The sequence below is a fragment of the Epinephelus fuscoguttatus genome, linkage group LG19 (genome assembly GCF_011397635.1).
Source record: "Epinephelus fuscoguttatus linkage group LG19, E.fuscoguttatus.final_Chr_v1".
In the NCBI taxonomy this organism is placed as follows: Eukaryota; Metazoa; Chordata; class Actinopteri; order Perciformes; family Serranidae; genus Epinephelus; species Epinephelus fuscoguttatus.
Window position 1 is genome coordinate 26,255,870 of NC_064770.1, and position 18,796 is coordinate 26,274,665.

The 18,796-nt window shown below is 41.5% G+C and overlaps 2 protein-coding genes across 2 annotated transcripts in view; one reads left to right on the top strand and one right to left on the bottom strand.

The window, feature by feature from the left end:
* baiap2l1b (BAR/IMD domain containing adaptor protein 2 like 1b) overlaps nt 1-10,460 on the top strand; it is a 49,790-nt gene extending 39,330 nt beyond the window's left edge. The window contains exons 12-14 of the mRNA XM_049560379.1: nt 391-607; nt 9,314-9,360; nt 9,446-10,460. Of these exons, the coding sequence (XP_049416336.1) occupies nt 391-607; nt 9,314-9,360; nt 9,446-9,518 (337 nt within the window). The 3' untranslated portion in view covers nt 9,519-10,460. The remainder of the gene's footprint in view (nt 1-390; nt 608-9,313; nt 9,361-9,445) is intronic.
* Nucleotides 10,461-10,585: 125 nt separating this feature from the next.
* On the bottom strand, nt 10,586-18,613 carry bri3 (brain protein I3). The gene is made up of 3 exons (XM_049560380.1): nt 18,036-18,613; nt 15,278-15,386; nt 10,586-11,986 (listed from the first exon to the last, which is right to left on the bottom strand). Exons 1-3 carry the CDS (start codon nt 18,181-18,183, stop codon nt 11,854-11,856), a joined length of 390 nt encoding a protein of 129 aa, XP_049416337.1. The 5' UTR covers nt 18,184-18,613; the 3' UTR covers nt 10,586-11,853.
* Nucleotides 18,614-18,796: the final 183 nt, after the last annotated feature.

Sequence of the window (18,796 nt, forward strand, 5' to 3'; positions counted from 1 at the left end):
GCTACAGAAAGTTTAAAGTATAACCAGCGCTGGGGGACACAACAACACACATCTTTGTCCTATTGTCCTCATGAGGACCCCCCACTGACCATATTTAGTTTGTACCCCAAAACCGTAATTTTAACATCATGTCTATGAGCCTAACAGCAACTTTAGGATTAACCTTTCTATAAGAGACAGGCCTTGAAGATAGAAACACAGGAACACACACACACATGCCATTTTGGTGGCCTTATTCGCCCCTCTGCTATTGTCTTCTCCCTTCTTCACTCTCTCCTTCCACTCCATCCTCATCCTCTCTTTCCCTTCCCATCTGTGCTCTATTTTTGTCTTTTTGTTTTCCCCTTCATCTCTCATGCCACCCCTCCTCTTCCTCATGCTCCTGCACAGTGTGTCTGCTGCCCCGTACCGCAGTAGAAGTGTTGTCAACCTTCACCATCAGGACACAGAGACAGACGAGGCCACCATGGTGCTCCCCCCAGCGGACTACTGTGACACCCCACAGCTCAATGCCATCAAGAACAATACCAGCGCCGTCACCACAAACAACAACCACCACCACTCCCCGACGCCCTCTGCAGCCTCCTCCACCTCGTCTGATCACACGGTCAGTCAGTGGGTTTGGTGTATGTGCATTCATCTCAAGCGTGTGTAGAATATTCCAGTAAGCCTAGCACAGTTAAAAATTATTGTTCTACGACATATAACAAGCCAAACCATACCTTTCTGCTGTGCATAGTGTCGTGATAGAACTGGCAGTGTGTGGCTCCGTCTCACCTGATACCTACTGTACCCGCAGCTGTGCAGCCTTATCTTGACTGCTGATGACTGCGTGTGTGTGTGTGTGTGTGTGTGGTGTCAGATGAGCTTTTTATGCCTTGGAAACCTGACCATACTCTGATACACTCTTAGTGTCGGCTGACATACACAATAAAAATCAATTATTGGGACTTTGGGGCAGATTAACACGGAGTTTGCTGCAAGTACAATTTCTGTTGTGTGGATATCTTATAAGCAAATGCATGTGAGGCACAAGCACATACCAGCAAGTGGATATTCTGGATATTTTCATTCTCTGCTTGTAAAAACAATACTGATTTAATAATATTTTCTTAAGAAATTTGAATACTAAATGTCAGTTTGGAGAAGCATACAGCAGCAGGGATGCTTCTGGCTCAACATGAGGCAAAGGTGGCATATCATAACATTGGATAATGTCTCATTTACTGTACTGCTTATCTTCAATTTATATTTAGGTTGCTGTAACTGGAAAAAGCCCCTTCAATAAGCAGCTTACTTGTACTAAAGCCTCCTATCAGGTGGACCGGAAACTTAAATTGTCCATGGATGTAAAAGTAACATGGTTGTGTGTGTGTGGCCCAGTGATAGACTGGTAACCTACTGTATCTGGGGTATGTTGGATGCTTTCCATCCGCCATGACCAGGCTGAACAGGACAAGTAGTTATATAAACAAGATTTTATCTCTACTTAGGGGAATCACCATACAGGTCCACCCGAGACTAAAGAGTGGGGAAAAGTAAAATCAGTGATTTCTTTCTTAACACTTTATATAGGTAAGAAGATAGTTGTTGAAGATGTGAAACAACTGGTAACTATTTCATCATCGCTCAATGACACACTGGAGCCATCCTTATATAAAAACTAACATTAGAGCGCTAGCAGCAAGCTCTCTTATCTCTGTCAGTAAAATAAATACATGAATAACAGCTGTGCTAAATGCCACAGGCCTATAAACATAAGCAAAATAGTTGCCATGAATGTACCTTTCAGTCTTTCCACCTGAATCAGCTACCCGGCCCTGCAGTTGCTGCTCACTGCTGTGGGTGCGGGATTCGTGCTAATTTGCCGCTGTCACTGCGCAGCGGCTTGTTTTTCATTTCAGCGCCCTCAGTGAGCACAGCCCCAGTGTCTTAAAATGGAGACTACTAATGACTTTTTTATGATTTTGAAACCTAATTTTATAGACTTGGCATTCTTTTTAATCATGCAGATCAGGCTCTGTGGTTAATAACACACTTCTCTGCGATGTGAAAAACTCAGAATGCATTTTGATTTTTGCTTTACCCAGACTTTAACAACAATGGAGAAACTCTGTTCTGTTTTGTTTTGAGGACACAAACATAAGAAATGTCAGAAATGTGATGTAAAGGCTACTGCCAGTTGTCTTATCTTCCAAAATTGCAGTTCTAGGACTTCATCCTCACATGGCTGTAGGGGATGAAGACAGGCTGAGTAAAGAAAGTCGCCTTTGTTACAATAATCCCCGGTGTGCTGATAAAGGCTCGTTTTTCCAGTATGAGGCGGTGACACTGGGATAGACGTGAGATCAGACTCTGGGTCAGCAGTACACACACGGCACCCTCCCACGCTTTCTACATCTCTGCAGCGGATGTTTTTGAATATGTATATCCTCTGGAATAGTATCAATAGTATAATCTATGTTATCATATTATCTAATGATTATTTCAGCCACCTCCCGTACCAACTTGGCTGTCATTACCTTACAAATGTTCTCCACATTTGCATACCATGCAAAGCGGCAACCAAAGTTGCGGTTTTCCTCTGTGAAAGCATTCGTAGTTCTACCGTGCTGCATATATGTAAATGTGTTGTGGTTGGTCAAGGTTAAAATCATCTGCTCGGTTTGCACGATCTCATCCACACACTCTGCACGACATCACACAGCACAGCTTTTAAGCTCCATGAAGACCTTTTAAAAACGTTCCACACCTTTCAGCCACAGTGGGATGTTGGATACATTTATGGATATTTCCTATTTAAGATGTTTAAAACAACTCAAACTAACTGTCTCGTCCTCACTTAGTCATCAAGCTAAATACATCTACCCACTGAGACTAATTAACACTGATTACCCAAGGCTGTATTTGGTGTGGGGCCCACAGAGACTACTTAGACATAGGACCCAGAATCTGGTGCTACACCCCTGATCTGGAATAGAACTGACTCACTGGGTGATATGGTCAGTATGCTGTAAGTCACTGATTTGCAAGTCAAATCAAGCCTCATGTCCTAAAGCTAACGTACTTATCATATATGATAATTTTAGCACTTTATTTTAAACATGGAAGGCCTGAGACAGACACAGGCCCAATCCCATTTCTTATTTATGCCCCTGCGCCTTGTTTTCGAGTGCCCCTTTGCCCCGTGAGACAGAGTTACAGTGCAAAGAGGTTGTGGTCCAAATCTTCCCCTGAAATGAAATAAGACAACCCTTTAAGATCCTGATATATCACCATTATTGTCATCATCAACAATGTCATTTATGTAAACAAACGGGGCTGTGGCAATAAAGTTGTTACCACAGTGACATTTGTCCTTATCTGATGGAGACAGAAATGCAGTGATGCTGGCAATTCATTCACAACTTAAGTTTCATGTTAACAATCGATCAAACAAGTCATCAAATAATTCATTAGCAGGCCACCCTGTAGGCTAATGTTAGCAACCTGTACTCCATCCCTGTCAGTCTGCACTGGCATTGCAGGAGCAGTAACAAGTGCAGCTACTCTGCTACTGGACTTAAGTTAAAGTTTGTGCATCATATACCATCAAAGGGAGGGAATACAACATGAAAATATGACAAAACGCAGGACTGTCATGCACAAATCAGAAGCAACAATGTAACATTAGCTAGCTAGCTAGCTAGCTAGCTAGTTAGCCACCAAGACAGCATCACACCACTAGCTTTGTTTGCTATGCTTGTTTTAAAGAAAAGGACCATAATCCGTTGAAATGACATTAAACCATGGATGGATTACGGAACGGGCCTATCGGGAGCAGGCCCAGGGGCACAAAATGTCACTCAAATTAACACTTAACGACCAGAAAAGACCCAAAATGACCACAAAAGACACAACAAGATCACAAAGGATGCAATGGAACTTCAAAGAGACACAAAATAGCTGCAACATAGGCAAAATAACCACAAAGAGCCAAAAAAATGACCCCAAAAGGGCATAAAACAACCACAAGCAGACAAAAAATGACTGCAAAGTGACACAAAATTATGTCAAAGAGACACAAAAGTACCTTATTAAGACACAAAATTACCTCTAAGAGACCCAAATGACTACCAAAAGACATCTAATAACTAACCCTAGCATCCGAACCACTTAAAAGAAATGCAAAACCACCACAAAGTTTGTGTCTTGTTCCCTTGTAGAAGAGGTGGTGGGGCCTTTTGCATATCTGAGCCCAGGGGCCCACTGTCGCATAATCCACTCGTGCATTGAACTAAGATAATACAATTGTTTTCGTAATTTTTGATTCTTATTAACAAAAATTACATGTGCAGGTCTCTTTTGTTGCATGTGCAGCCATCTTGCTGACCATATCTCGTAACACTCAGTTATAAGTATGCCTCTATCCCATCAAGAATCAGTCCAGCCTACCCCTTGACATGAATTCACAAAACGGAGGAGAGGGACTAAGTGGTAGGGGTAAGGGGTGGGTTGGGATTGAGCCACAGTACACACACAAGAAACACAAACACAGCCAATGATGAGGCTATTCTGGTAGGCTGTGATGTTTGACCCAGATGGAGGTTCAATGGTCAGATGGCAAATGCAGATACTTCTCTCTGTCTTGCCTCTGCAGTATTCATTATTCACCACCCATTTGGTCCGCAGCCACAGGCAGACATACAGTAATAGGGACAATGATCACCATGCTTTTGTGTGTGCATGTGTCTCCACTGTCAGGCCTGTCAGTCCACATCCAGGCTGCATCTCTCCACCACTGACTCTGCATCATGGTGGAATTCCACTCTGGCTGAACCCGATACCCGGCAGCTTCCCTCTTTGTCCTTCCCTCTTCATTCTTTCAGTTCCTCAAGCTGTTGTTTGTCTGTTTATCTCCACATCTGCGCACCCGTCTCGCCATTTCAGATGCATGCCTCTGTCTGTCTGTCCCTCCTTCCGTTTTCCAATGTAAAGCAGGGTCACTTTATCTCCTAAAATCCCCACTTTAACTCAAAACACACACACGTCTCAGAATAGAGTTGCATGTGAGGGAAAAGTTCTGCACTGCTACAGTAATACTCTGATTTATGTTGAGCTCAGTGTGTGAGTGGGTGGCTGAAGCGATGTGTTGGTGTGTGCACATGTTTGTGCACGTGTGTTGGGTTAGTGCGGGACTTGTTGCTGCAGCATTCATGAATTTTAATGTCAGTTTGATATGTGTGCTGCGTCACTTTTTGTGCTGCTCAGGTGGTAAACTTGATAAATATGTGTTTCTGCTGCGCTGATACTGGGAGGAAGTCGGTTTTATTTTCCCGTAATACTTTATGTTCTCTATTTATTAGTCTATAATTCTGCCCGTGCTCTAAATAGAGGTCGATATTAAGCCAGAATCAGAGCATCTGTAATCCCACAGTGCTGTTTCTGCGTATTTTCACTTCACATTAAACTAACTGAAATGTTTCAGCCGAGCCTTTTTTTTTCAGTGTTGTAGGTTTGTTAGAGGGGGAGGGGAGGGCGGGGGGAGGTGGGGTTACCCAGGAATGCACCGTCACCATGAGAGAAAAATGCACCCTCACTGGTTCTGTGCCTTTCACTGTGGAAAAGATAACGACTCACAGGAATGAATATATTTAGAGGATGGAGACAAACAGAGAGAGAGTGAGGGAGAGGGAGTGATGTGAGAGATTGAGATCTACAGAGAAAGTTGAAGGGGCAGAGACGCTTTTGACCTCCAGGCCGAGTATCAGCGCAATGCAAGAACAGATATCTGTGAGTGTTGATACTCAGAGTTTAACAGAGCAGAACCCACAGAGGTGAAGATATTCTTGGCTCCCCGGCCGAGCTGTGTATTAACATGTTGACTGTACAAGTGTGTATTAAACTGCAGTCACGGTTCAACAAAAGCAGAGACACTGGATGTTTTAGAGAGGAGATGTAAAGTGTTCACATTGAATATAGAAAGATTGTTGCTGCGTGATTTGTAATTCAAACATCTGTAGGAGAAGCACAGATGTGGAACTCTTGATGTCCTGTGGGCAGTGGTGGAAAAGTACTTTTGTAGTATTTAAGTAGCAGTATTTAAGATTTGCATTAGTTAGTGATGAAAATGCAGAGAGGAGGAGGAGATACCTAAATAAAAATTCTTTCATCCCTCTGTCAGTGAAACTCCTAAACTCAGGACATGAGAAGGGTGTGAAGTGAGGGATGGTGTTGCACGTATTTGAATACATTTTAAATTTGCACTTGTATGTGCGACGCCCTTTTCTGTCTGTTCCTGCAGTATATGTTTTTATGAGGCAGCCTTTATGCCTGAGACAGTTTTCCCCAGGGACAAATAAATAACTGTGAATCTTGAATGTTTTTTTTAAAAAAAAAAAAAAACCCAGAATAATATACTTTATAATAATATGACACTGTGAAATGTGAAAGTATTTTTTTACATTTGATAATTTAAGAACATGTTGATAATACCTCTGTACTTTTCATTGAGTAACGTTTTGAATTGAGGACTTTTACTTGTGTTAGAGCATTTTGAGACTCTGGTGTTTTTACTTTTACTTAAGTAAAGGATCTGAGTGTGTCTGATGGGAGTAACACAGGTCACAATGAGAGGGACTGCACTGAGACTGAAACGCTCTGACAGAGACATCAGTTACTTTATCCACTCCTGACCCCTTGTGGATTCTTGGCAGTACTGCAGATTGATAGTTGGAAGATAGGGTCAGCTGTCAGGACAATTTAATGCTGACAAATAAGTTTGCAAAACAGAAGCTGTGTCTGAAATCACTCCCTAATTTAGTCATCCACTACTCCCTATGTAGTCTTGTGTCAGCATTAGTGTTCACAGCACTGGAGTTTCTGACTTCAATGCAGTGCCCTGACAAATATCTAATTCAGTACCTTTTTTTAAATGTATTTAAACAAAGCAAATACAAATTACACAACTACACTATAACACATCATAAACTACTGATATAAACATATGATAGTAATAGGAAGGAAAGAAAAATTACAGATACACAAAAAAACAAATCAACAACAAAACAAACAACCAAAAACAAGTAAATAATGATATCATTATCATCCTTCTTTAAGCTTGGCCTTAATCTCTTCCATCGTTTCCCCTGCCTTTTAGCAATAATGCCTTCTGACATAAAGAAATGTTTTAACAAGGAAAGAAAACTGGGGAATGTCAAATGCTCTTTTTCATATGATTCAATTTTCTTCTTAATATCATAATAGTATTTAAAATGTTAGGACAACCTTTTCCTAATTCACCGAGCATTATTGTTTGAGGGCACGTGGTTTAAAAAAATCAAACTTGATAAAAGCCAACTTTTAATAGTCGTCCAAAAAGTTGCCACATGGGGACAGAACCAAAATAAATGCAGCATATCTTCAATTTAAAATTTACAGAAACAACAGTTTACACCATCTTCCATACCCCAACCAAAAAGCATTTTTCTTGTTGGCAGTATTTTGTATAGATTTTTTAATTAAACATATTGTGACTTCAATATCACTTTTGATACTACAGGGAAAAATTGACATTAAGGTCATATAAGTTATATTTTTACATAGAAGGACTTTGCTTTGGTCTTTGGTGCAAACATTAAACATACAGAAGCATTACAATGAAAATATGAAGAAGACATTTTTAAAGCAGAATGACTTAAGTAAATGTGAACAATATTAAAACATTTTTACATTAATGAAAACAATATTAACTTGCGGTAGTGCAACTAAGAAGCAAAACAAAACCGTGCAGCAAAAGCTGATGTGCAACCAGAGTGACAGAGACTGTGGATCACGTGTATTGAAAATGTTTCAGCTATTCAGATGTGTATGGATAAATCAGTTTCTCTGAATTCACACACATTTTTTCATTCAGTTGTGGGAATTTTCTGACAGAATACAAACTCTAAATAAAGTTGGACACTAAATGTGATGCACAGTATACTAAATGGGGAGTGATTTAGGACACAGCCTGTGTACATTTTTTTGTGTTTACAGGAAGATAGAGAGTTTCTTCTGGCTGCAGTACAGAGGAGGAAACTCTGCTGTCTCTGTTGATTTGATTGTGTGTGTCTGCAGCTAGATTTTCTCCTTGTATTCCCCACTCACCAGTCACGTTTGTTGTTTTGTTGTGTCTCTCACACGTAGTCTCCAAGGTGTTGCAAGGATTTAAAGAGTACAAGGCCCAATCCCAATGTCCCCTGAACTCTCAGGGACTTCAGTGGCGTCAGCTGGTAAATACTTGAGTGTGAGAGGCTGCGAGGGTTCAAAATGGTATAAGCAGGAATGGGACAGCACTTTGTGATGACTAATCACGTTACCTTGACGATGCCAGAGCATGTTAGTGTGGTACAGTTGTCGGATTTTCACCTTCTTCACAGCAAAGGCACTTCAGAATTCAAGTTAAATGGTTGATGAGTAACAAAGATGTGTAATATAGTCTCTTGCATTCCTTTGATTTCATGTGTTTTTCATGGACAATCTCTGTATCTTTAATAAGCCAGGCTGAGCACCTTCTGTTTTTAATCGCTGCAGGGCTTCCCCTGGTAGCTCTGTGTTTTAACGTCACGACACTATGAATCGTGTGTAGAGCCCTCAGGCAAAGTCTGCGGAAATTCCGGACTTAGGAAAAGTGTGCGTAAAAGGGCTCAAGATGTCTGTGGGAGGGCCGCAGTGCACTTGATGATTCGACAGTGGGACAACACTAAGCCCTCATGTGCTGTGTGGGAACGCAGGGTGTGGAGACTGGGACTGGGCTCAAGATCAGTGTGATTAGGATGATCCCAGGTAGAGAGGATCACATGCTTTATTCCCCCTTTGATTTGGTCATTTAATTGAGTGTCAGTGCCAGTTTATTTGTGTTTAAAAGGCTACTGTTTCAAACAAACACCTCATCTCCAGTGGTAAACTCTGCTCCACACTTCTGTGTGTGTTCAGGTTTGGTGGCACCGACTCGTCACAAGAAAACATTATGCAGCTGATTGTCGAACAGACTTGAATTTCCAGAAGCTCCAGATTCCACACACTGTCTCGTGATGTGACACGGCTCACTGTCTTTCCCACGCTTTCCTTCGCTCATACAGTCATCAAGTGTATCCAATCTCTCAACAGCCTGAAATATGTGTGTACGTGTTGGTTTACACTGTACATGGAAAAAATGTAAATGCACCAAGCACGGCAGAAAATGAGGCGACTGAGGTTTTCATAGTGCAGATGTGTCATGGTTGTATACTGTGTGTTAAAGTGAATGTTCATGTGCCTCAGAGGTGATGGTGAATCTGTGTTTTCTCCACAGGCAGCGCAGCCGAACGGCACCTCAAGACCTACGCCTGCTTACCTAGCGTAAGTGACATAAAACATGAATGAGATGATGTGCCTTTTTCTCACTCATGCACACGTCACTCATCTCTGCTGCCTGTTTTCACAGGGGAGGGAACCCATTCGCCACCATCCGGCTACGTCCAACCGTCACCAACGACCGCTCTGCACCCGTCATCTGATCGGTCCACATTTCCACACATCCTCCGTCCCCACAACATCTCGTCAACCTTCCTGTGTCCTCCACCTGTGACGTGCAGCTCCGCCCTGCCTTTACTGTCCAGCAGCTTCTCCTGGTCTCTTTGAAACACACACAGAACTTGGCCAGCATCAAGAAGATTTAAAAAAAAATGCCATTTGAATCTGGGATCCTTCACTGCTGCAAACTCACATGAAGTATTTTGGGACCGTTTTATTTTACAGAACAGATGGTCATATATTTAATATATATATATATATATATTTTCTATGTCTATTTTTGTCCCTCTGTTTGTGGTGGTGATGTTTAAATGACCACAGTCTTTACCTGCACTTGAGAAATGGATGAATAAAAATGGTCAAAGAAAATTCTGCAATGTATTTATGCTGTTGCTTGTTCATCGTCAAAATGACTGTTAGAAATCTTTTCTGTTGCCATAGGACAGACAGTAGAAGAATGTACTGTAGAGGACCTCTTGCATTTCACCTTCAGGTCCTTATGAAAATGTCGCATCTTGGCGTCGATACTAAAAATGTCGTTGACTGTTGCTGTGAGGAGAGGAAAACTCTAAGGGATGCATCCAAAAAAGGCACACAAGTGATCTTTAGTCCGTCTTGTATATACATTTGTACAACAGATGCTATAAATATTGTCCTTTGCCATCTAACTTAACGTTTTTGTAGAGCTAGACGACCGAGGAGCGAGGACTCTTGCCTTAATGACACAAACATAACTACTGTAAAAATATAATTCACCTGTTGTGTTCTTCAGATTTTCGACAATGGCCTCATCTTCACATCAACAGTGCAGTCATTTCTGCTTTAATCACAACACGTGGCATTATAAGCACACCTCTTGGCCCGATTACAACCTTAATAGAATTTGCTGTATGAAAAATAAAGATTTATTTCTTCAAATGTGCCGTTTAGTTTATTACACTGTACAAGGAATCCACAAAGTGTCTGTGTAAGTGTTCTCATGATGTGTAACAGTATATTTTTAGCATTTAATGTTGATTTGTTTGAAAAATGAAAGGAGCAGTCAAAAAGGTAAGTAGCATTCATTTTTAATTACAGTAACTCATATATAAAAAGTAAGAACCTCAATCATAAGAGCGTGCGTAGTGTGTTTTCTAAAGCAAGATTTGTTTTAAAATCACTCCCACCCAGTTCTCTCTCTTTTCTTCTGCCATGGACAGTTATATAACATCTTGCTGTGATGGAAGACGTAGACACAGATACTGCAGATACAGGGACGTAGACATTCTCCATTGATTGTCTGGTTTGGGAGGAATGGGGCAGGGTGACTTGTCACGGAGTACTAAGATAAAAATCCATAGATTATACACATTATTGAGAGATTTGTTTTTTTTCCAGCTTTTCCTCCCAGCATGCTTCCATGAAGTGAAAACTCCACGTGTTAAAAGGAGGAGTCTGCACTTTGACATAAAGAGTCCTCATGAAGTCAAACAGTGATTGAGGTTGTAAAGTCGAGGGCGTTTTCAGATTGTATGTACCTGAGGTCTGCATTGGCCCTGGAAAAAGCACAACCCAGCAGAATAATCATCAAACAAACTGTCAGTGCAAATATGGCCCCAAGAAATAATATCCACAAAAACAGACAAAAATGGCGCAGGCTTTCTGTCTGGGACGAGTCTGTTGTTTCAGCCGGGACAGCTCACCTCCGAGGATCTTTACATGTCATTTTTTTTTTTTTTAAAGATCTTGTGTGTGTTATTCCCAGCGACACACTGAGCCAAAAAAAAGGTTTACATTTATGAAGCTAATACATCAGTGATCTACATGGATGCTGTGTTGAGTACAATGTTACCAAGCACAAAATTATGTATGCAGTGTGCCAGCGAAGACAAAAGGGGAATAAAAACTCAAGCACAAGTGTCTCAGTCAAATCTGGCTTGAAAAAAAAAAAAACATTAAGGAATCTGCTCAGATCCGCAGATAACTGAGCTAAGTCTACAGGAGAAATCATGACTGATGGAATCTCTGATGATCACTCAGCATGTCGTGAAGGCACTGACAACAACTGGACACGTACATGTGCTAGAATAAATCCTCAACTAGCAGATGAAAATAGATTTCTACGTGTGCCTCTAATAAAACATCATAATTCATGGTAATATCATCTTGATCATTTGTTGTACATAACGTAATGGCAACAGCAATGTGCAATATTAAGAAATGATAACAAAATAAAAGACACAAAAATGATGGATTTCGTGTGTGTGTGTGTGTGTGTGTGCGTGTGTGTGTGTGTGTGTGTGCATGGGAGCAGGTGCATGAGCTGTGGTTTTGGTCCCTCTAGCCGAAGGTGGCGCCACAGTTGGGACACCTTCTCTGACGCAGTGCGAAGCAGAAGAGGAGGCCCAGGGGGAAGAAGAAGATGGCACACAGGATCCCCAGGCAGGTGAAGTCATCCTCCAGGACGCCGACTCTGCGACACACAAACACACACAACAGAAAGCATTAGTAAGAAAATATAAACTGATGCAGGACTGCAGGCACATACAAGTGTTCTCTGGATGGATTAATGAGCAGACACACTGGGTACAGGCCCCGGGCCCCTGCACCACAACATTTGTATAAAGTGACTGTTGAAGTTTATGAAGGAAAAGTCAAGGAAATACAAAAAGATACAAACCATCCACCAAGAGGCACAGAGAACAACAGAGATATAAAACAATAAAGAGGCACAAAATGACAATGTAAAGATGCAAAAGAGATGCAAAACAACCACAGAATCGCAGAATGACTACAAAGACACAGAAAACAACCACAAAGAGACACAAAATTTCTACAAAGATTCAAAACGGCTACAAAGACAAACAAAATGACCATAAAGCGATGCACAAAGACTACAGAAAGTGTGAAACGACCACAAAGAGATGCAAAAGGACAACTAAGAGGTGCAAAACAACTGCAAAGAAACACAAAACGACAACAGAGAGACGCAAAAGGACCACACAGAGGTACAAAATCACCAGAAAAAGACTAAATGACCACAAGCAGACGCAAAACAACCACAAAGAGACGCAAAAGGAATACAAAGAGGTGCAAAAAGACTGCAAAGAAGTTCAAATAAACACCATTAGTTTGTGCTCTAGAGAAAGGATCAGCACTCAGTGAATAACCTCCTAAGCCCTATGATAAGCTATTATGGCAAGGCTTAAGTATACAAAGCAGTGAGCAGTGATAACTAACATGTCTTTGGGGTCATCAGGTGGGAACCTCCTTTCACCAGTGCTTCGTCTAGTTGGTCCCACGACACCTCCAGGAGGCTAGACAGTGATCTCTGGCGTCCCAGAGACACTCCCCTACGTAATGCCAAGTCTCACTGCTCTCCACACCAACCCAATAACCTCCTTTACCTTACCTATATTACGACTTGGCTTTCTCAGCCCAAACAGCACTGCCACCTTCAACAAACCCAGGCTCCATTAATGCGAGCTCCAGGTAGTGACCGTGCCAATACTAACTTTCCTAGCACATTCACCATACTCTCTTTCACATGCTACATACCGTAACTCCAATACAAGCTAAAGTAAAAGGAGACAGAGAAGATAAACTCACAGGCTTTCTCAGCCCAAATAGCCCTGCCACCTTCAACAAACCCAAAACAATCACAAAAAGATACAAAAGAACCCCACAGAGGTACAAAATAATCACAAAAAGACAAAATCACCACAATGAGACGCAAAATGACCATAAAGAGACACAAAAGGAATACAAAGGGGTGCAAAAGGACTGCGAAGAAACACAAAACAACCACAAAGAGATGCTAAAGGACCACATAGAGGTACAAAATGACCACATAGAGACACATTAAGACTACAAAGAGATGCAAAACAATCAAATAGAGATGCAAAATGATTACAAAGAAAAAACAAAATGACCACGAAGAGACGCACCAGAGAGGTACAAAATGACCAGAAATAAAACACAAAATGACTACGATGGAAAACATGGCTCCAAAGAGACACAAAAAGACTACAAAAATAAAGAAAAAGAGAGGCAACATTCAGAAGAAGGACCGAGGGAGGACATTTTACACGTCTTCGTCCAGGGGCCTGGCGTCTCATGATCTGTGCGTGGCTGTAGGCTTTTAGTGGCTATTCACTGATGTAGGTTTATATCAGACTATTTAAGGTTGTTTATTCATTTATTACACTAAGTAAACAATGTAATTATTGATAATGTAGACTTTATTATTATTATTAAGTTATTATTATTAGATTACGTCTATTAAAAGGATCTTTGACAGAGACCGAGGTGACCGGGTGACCAGAGCAGTGTCATAAGTTATTACATTTCCCTAACAGTTTACTGAATGCTTATCTCTCTTTGTAATCCCCAGTCTGAACCTTGTCCTGACATTTCACTGTAAACAACCATCAGAAACACTCAGCATGAGTCTGACCTAAAATAATTACTGTCATTGTTTAAAATCAGCTGATGCTGAAGTGTGTAAAAATATGCCCTTTTCATTTTCCTACTTCCTCAATAGAGCTGTATCAGATGTAAAGGCTGTTTTGCATCTGTCCTGTGGTTCGTTATAGTTTTACTGCAAAAAGATCTTTTGAGGAAATAAAGTATAATCTAGAAAGGGTTCTGGCCTTGTGTGACATTAGGAAGAAAAGTTACAATCATCAGAACACGAAGCAACTTGTTTTGAAAGCCTCAGAGCAGCTGTAATCCAGAGTCACGGTGAACAAAGTGCTAACCGCGGTCTCATGACTGCACCACGCCGCCCAGTAAATCTGCTGTAGGCGCTGAGGAGGAATTAACAAATGCAACGCATCAAACGTCGACAATAAAGAGACAGGAAATGAAAAGGTGCTTTGGGAAGCACTTAGAGTTAAAGCCATGAAAGAGTGTCACATAGCTGTGGATGTTTAACTTTTGTGGTGCAGATTAAATAGAAATAATCCTGATAAATAGGCTTTAATTACACTGATAATATTAGATTCTGCTGCAGTGATGACCCTGGGTCAACCTCATTAAATCATACACCACAAGCTGGGAGTATTTGCACAACTTATTTGTACATGGGTGCCAGGAGCTGTTCACTGACGGGGGGGAAAATGGCCAAGATGAAATGCTGATTAAAACTGTACCAGCCTGTGTGAATGTTACATACTTTGGACATACACAACATGGTGTGTATGCTTTTATTATGCTTTTATTCTATTACTCAAATACAACACGTGGATAGCAAGACATCTGATTTCCATTTGCTGCTCTTGTGAACTGTGTCCTGCTGTAACCACCTTGGCCTGAACCGGCCCCCCCCCCCCCCCCCCCGTCACATGTCTGAGGCCGAAATCATCTGATTTGACAGGATGCTGACTCAGGCACAGTGAAACCAAACCAGTGTAAAACCATCTCCCAAAACTGAAAGTCACATCCGCTTAACCTTAGATCACACTGTGGGCCTGACATCATACGTGCAGGAACAACACATGCAGATAGTTTGGATGAAGATGATTTTAGCCTCAAAAGGAAATATGCTCAGAAACTGGCTTAGTCACACTGAGCATGGGACGCTGGATTTGAGCACGTGCTAATCTACAAACCTCACTGTCCATTATTTAATCTCAATTCAGTTCATGTGTATCACTCCTGAACTCGCCTGTGACCGTGACAGTGAGGTGACACAGTACCAAAGACGTGGATATTTGACTGTCATAATATACATTTCAATACGCATGTGAGTGTGTGTCCTCACCTGCAGGCAGGGCAGCCTCCCACCACCACTACAGACGGTTGTATGATGGTGTACGTCCCAGGGTACGGCTGCTGGGCTATGGCAGGGGGAATTTGGGCTGATGGGTACCCTGGAGTTCACAGAAGGGAATGGGATACATGTTATTGTGGACATTCACTTTTACAAAAAAAGCATCAATATTAAATTCCCACATCATGTTGTGATATTTGTGACTGTGTTGTGAGTGTGTTTGTTGGCAAGTTGAGGATTAACGGGTTCATTTTACTGATACTAACAGAATGTATTGATTTTCTCTGACCACCTGTGTTATGTTTGTGAGACATGGTAAACTCTGATACCACGACCACACATTCGTTCCCAGAAATGTTTGCCAACACCTTTTCTCTGATAAGGATGCCTCCCTGTGAGAGAGACTAAAACTCTAACTCTAACTCTAACAAGTGTAAAGAGTGGCTGGGGGGGCCGCCTTCTCTCGAGCAGAGAACAGGCTCTTGTAAGTGATTAATTTACACCTGTGTTCAAAGAGCACACTTTGACTTCAAACGCTGTTATCTGCTATATGTGCCCTTGAGCTGGCACATATATCTCCATCAATGTTTCTTTTTTTTTGTTAAATAGTCAGTAGAAATCTATAACAAAAAATTAAATATATTTTTGTCATATACAGATGTGCAATAATAATAGGTAATATGTATGGTGACATTGTCCAATGCCAAGTCTGTATTTGATCATGTGACAATACAATAAAATATCCTCCTGAGACCCTGTGTCCTCATGAGGACATCACAATTTGGGTTTACTTGACCTTTTACTTCATTCTTCTTAACTTAGACCTGTTGTCCTCGTTCGTGGATGCTTTAATGTGCCATCTAGTGGTAGCAAGAGCACAATACACTAATCCATGTAAAAACAAGATGGCAGCCATCTCTGCCAAGTCAGTCTGCAGCTGATCCTGACACAAAAGTGGATATGGTCCAAAACCTGATCACATTTTATAGGTGAAATTTGTTTATTCATGATTAATAATGTTTGTAGTTTGATATAGCAACAGATTTGACCAATTTTAGTGAAAGTAACGAGCTAGGACGCTGTTAATCAGGAAGTACTTGTTTGACGACATTCTACTGAGGACACTGGGACTTTATTATAGTTGTGAGTGTTTAGTTTTTTATACTTATTGGGTCCTACTGATCCCAAATAGCTAGGAGCAATTTAAATCGCATACCAAACAAAAGTTCAGCTCTCAGGAGGATATACAGTAGCTGTTTCGATGCAAAATCTGGCACTAGGGCCCATCATAACTACCGTATGCCACTGGTACAGCTATACAGTATACCATACAAATATACAATAAATCAAAGCTACTACTGTCTACGTAAATTACACATGCAGCACACTAATGTTATGGACACTTTACTCTGACTTCATGTTGGCTCTCTGATAAATATAACCTAATAAAGACATTAACATTTGTTAAATACCCCTGAGAACCATGTTCTGCTGGGGTACAACACCATTTGGACAAACCATAGGCAGAACTGCAGTACATCATAACACTCGAAAATTTGACATATTTATTTATACACATGCACTGTTTTAGAATAATTACCCCTTTCAGTTGCACAACAGCCTAATTTAATCTACAAAGATCACCAAAAAACAAAAGGTTGAGCAAATAAGGAAACAGCACACAGTTACAAGAAATGCGACATCATTTTAGGACAGAGTAACTTCCTTGTCGTTGTAGCAGTCAGGTGATGACTGCCCGCTTCACATGAAGCAGACTGTATAAGGCCTGGGGCTGCAGCAGCAGTGCAACCTGTGTGCTCTCAATGGTGCTGCAAAGCTCCCTGCGCTGTGCCAACACTTCATCATTAACATATTTCACATTCTGTTGCTCCCTATAAAAACACTAACCGGAGTGGGTGCTGACACTGTAAATCATATGACTAAAACATTTATTTGTTATTGTTTATCAGGCACCTTAGAGAGGCACATATTTGCTTATTCACGGAAGTGGAATGTAACTAAGTACTTTTACTCAAGTGCAATTGTGAGGCACTTGTACCTCAAGTATTTCCATTTTATGCTACTTTCTACCTCCACTCCACTATATGTATTTTAAAGTGTCATTTACTTAGCAAATTTAGACATAATATGATGTATTATTATAGATTACATTGCCCAGCTGTGTGTAAAGTAATTAGTTCCATCTTTACCTGCAACATTAAGTGAGAAAGACAATAATTACAATATAATAATACAATATATTGGGCCTTCCTGCTGGATGAGTACTTTTACTTTTGTTGCTTTAAGTATATTCTACTTTTACTTGAGTGACATTTTGAAAGCAGGACTTAAAGAGTACTTCTGGTGGAGTATTTTTACGCTGTAGTGTTTCTACTTTTACTTACAAAATAAAAGATGTGACTACTTCTACTTGGCTCCTATAAATACCATGGGTAAATACCAGGCATCCTATGTTCGCACTGCGCATGCGCAACACCGTAGCACCTGATAAATGAAACTTATTTCCATTTCACGGTGTTTATGAGTTAAAGTCTGACTCTCTGTGCTTCAACATGTCAACCTACTGCAACATAAAGACTTACAGACGCTCCCAGACTACAGGACACAACAAAAGGACTTTCCTTTAAACGAAGACGGAAGTGGGAAGCAGTGAGACCTCTCTTCCCGTCTGCCCGCTTCACTTTCTGGTGTATACGGACAGTGTGTACGTGTGTACGGGGCTACTTGCCTTGGCCGTCTGGGTACTGGTATGGCGGCGGGGCCGGCGCGGGGATGGCCCCATAGCTGTGCTGCGGTTGCGGGCCGTACTCATAAGCCCCTGGGACGGCGTTGTAGGCGGGAGGTCTGTCCTGGAGAAGAGGTTTGCTGTCCACCATCTCACCCGACGTGATGCGTCCTCAAGTTGTCACGTTCTCTGCGCCCCCTTCCTCAACTTAAAACCTTCCAGCAACAGAAAAGGATTCAAACTGAACTACTTGGCTACTTGACTTTTGTTGTCCGGAGAGCCGTGCGACGCTGGTTGACACACACAGGCGACGAAAACAAAGAAAACAAAGAAAAGACGCTGCGCAAAAATGAAACTTCGTCCCTCTCCATGCGCCAACTTTGTCCCCGGTGGCGCAACAACACCAAATATTTACCAAATGTCCACTTTACAAACAGGAATGGTGCGAGTCGGTCTGGTAATGGTTAACTTAACTCCATTTCCCTCCTTCCAGTTGGTCCTTTGGTACCAGTACAGCAGTAATCTGTCATCGCAGCGCCCTGTAACTCAGCTGGAACTCAGAAAGGCTTTTCCTTTCTGTCTGGATTGTCACAAGAGAAGAATCATGTGATGAGCTGCTGTAGCGCCTCTGCGCACCCAAAGGCTTCTTAAAGCGACAGCACATGAAAATAAAAGGCTCAGTGCTGCATGCAGAGCACTGCAGAGAGCCGGCACACCATCATGTCCCAGCGCCCACTGGTTTTAATGGGAGGCCTGCACATAAT

Excerpts from the sequence above, each read along its gene's own strand:
- bri3 (XM_049560380.1), bottom strand. The coding sequence starts at position 18,183 with ATGGTGGACAGCAAACCTCTTCTCCAGGACAGACCTCCCGCCTACAAC. Across the intron at positions 15,387-18,035 it reads CCAGTACCCAGACGGCCAAG|GGTACCCATCAGCCCAAATT; the intron begins GCAAGTAGCCCC and ends TGTGAACTCCAG. Across the intron at positions 11,987-15,277 it reads GGAGGCTGCCCTGCCTGCAG|AGTCGGCGTCCTGGAGGATG; the intron begins GTGAGGACACAC and ends TGTGTGTCGCAG.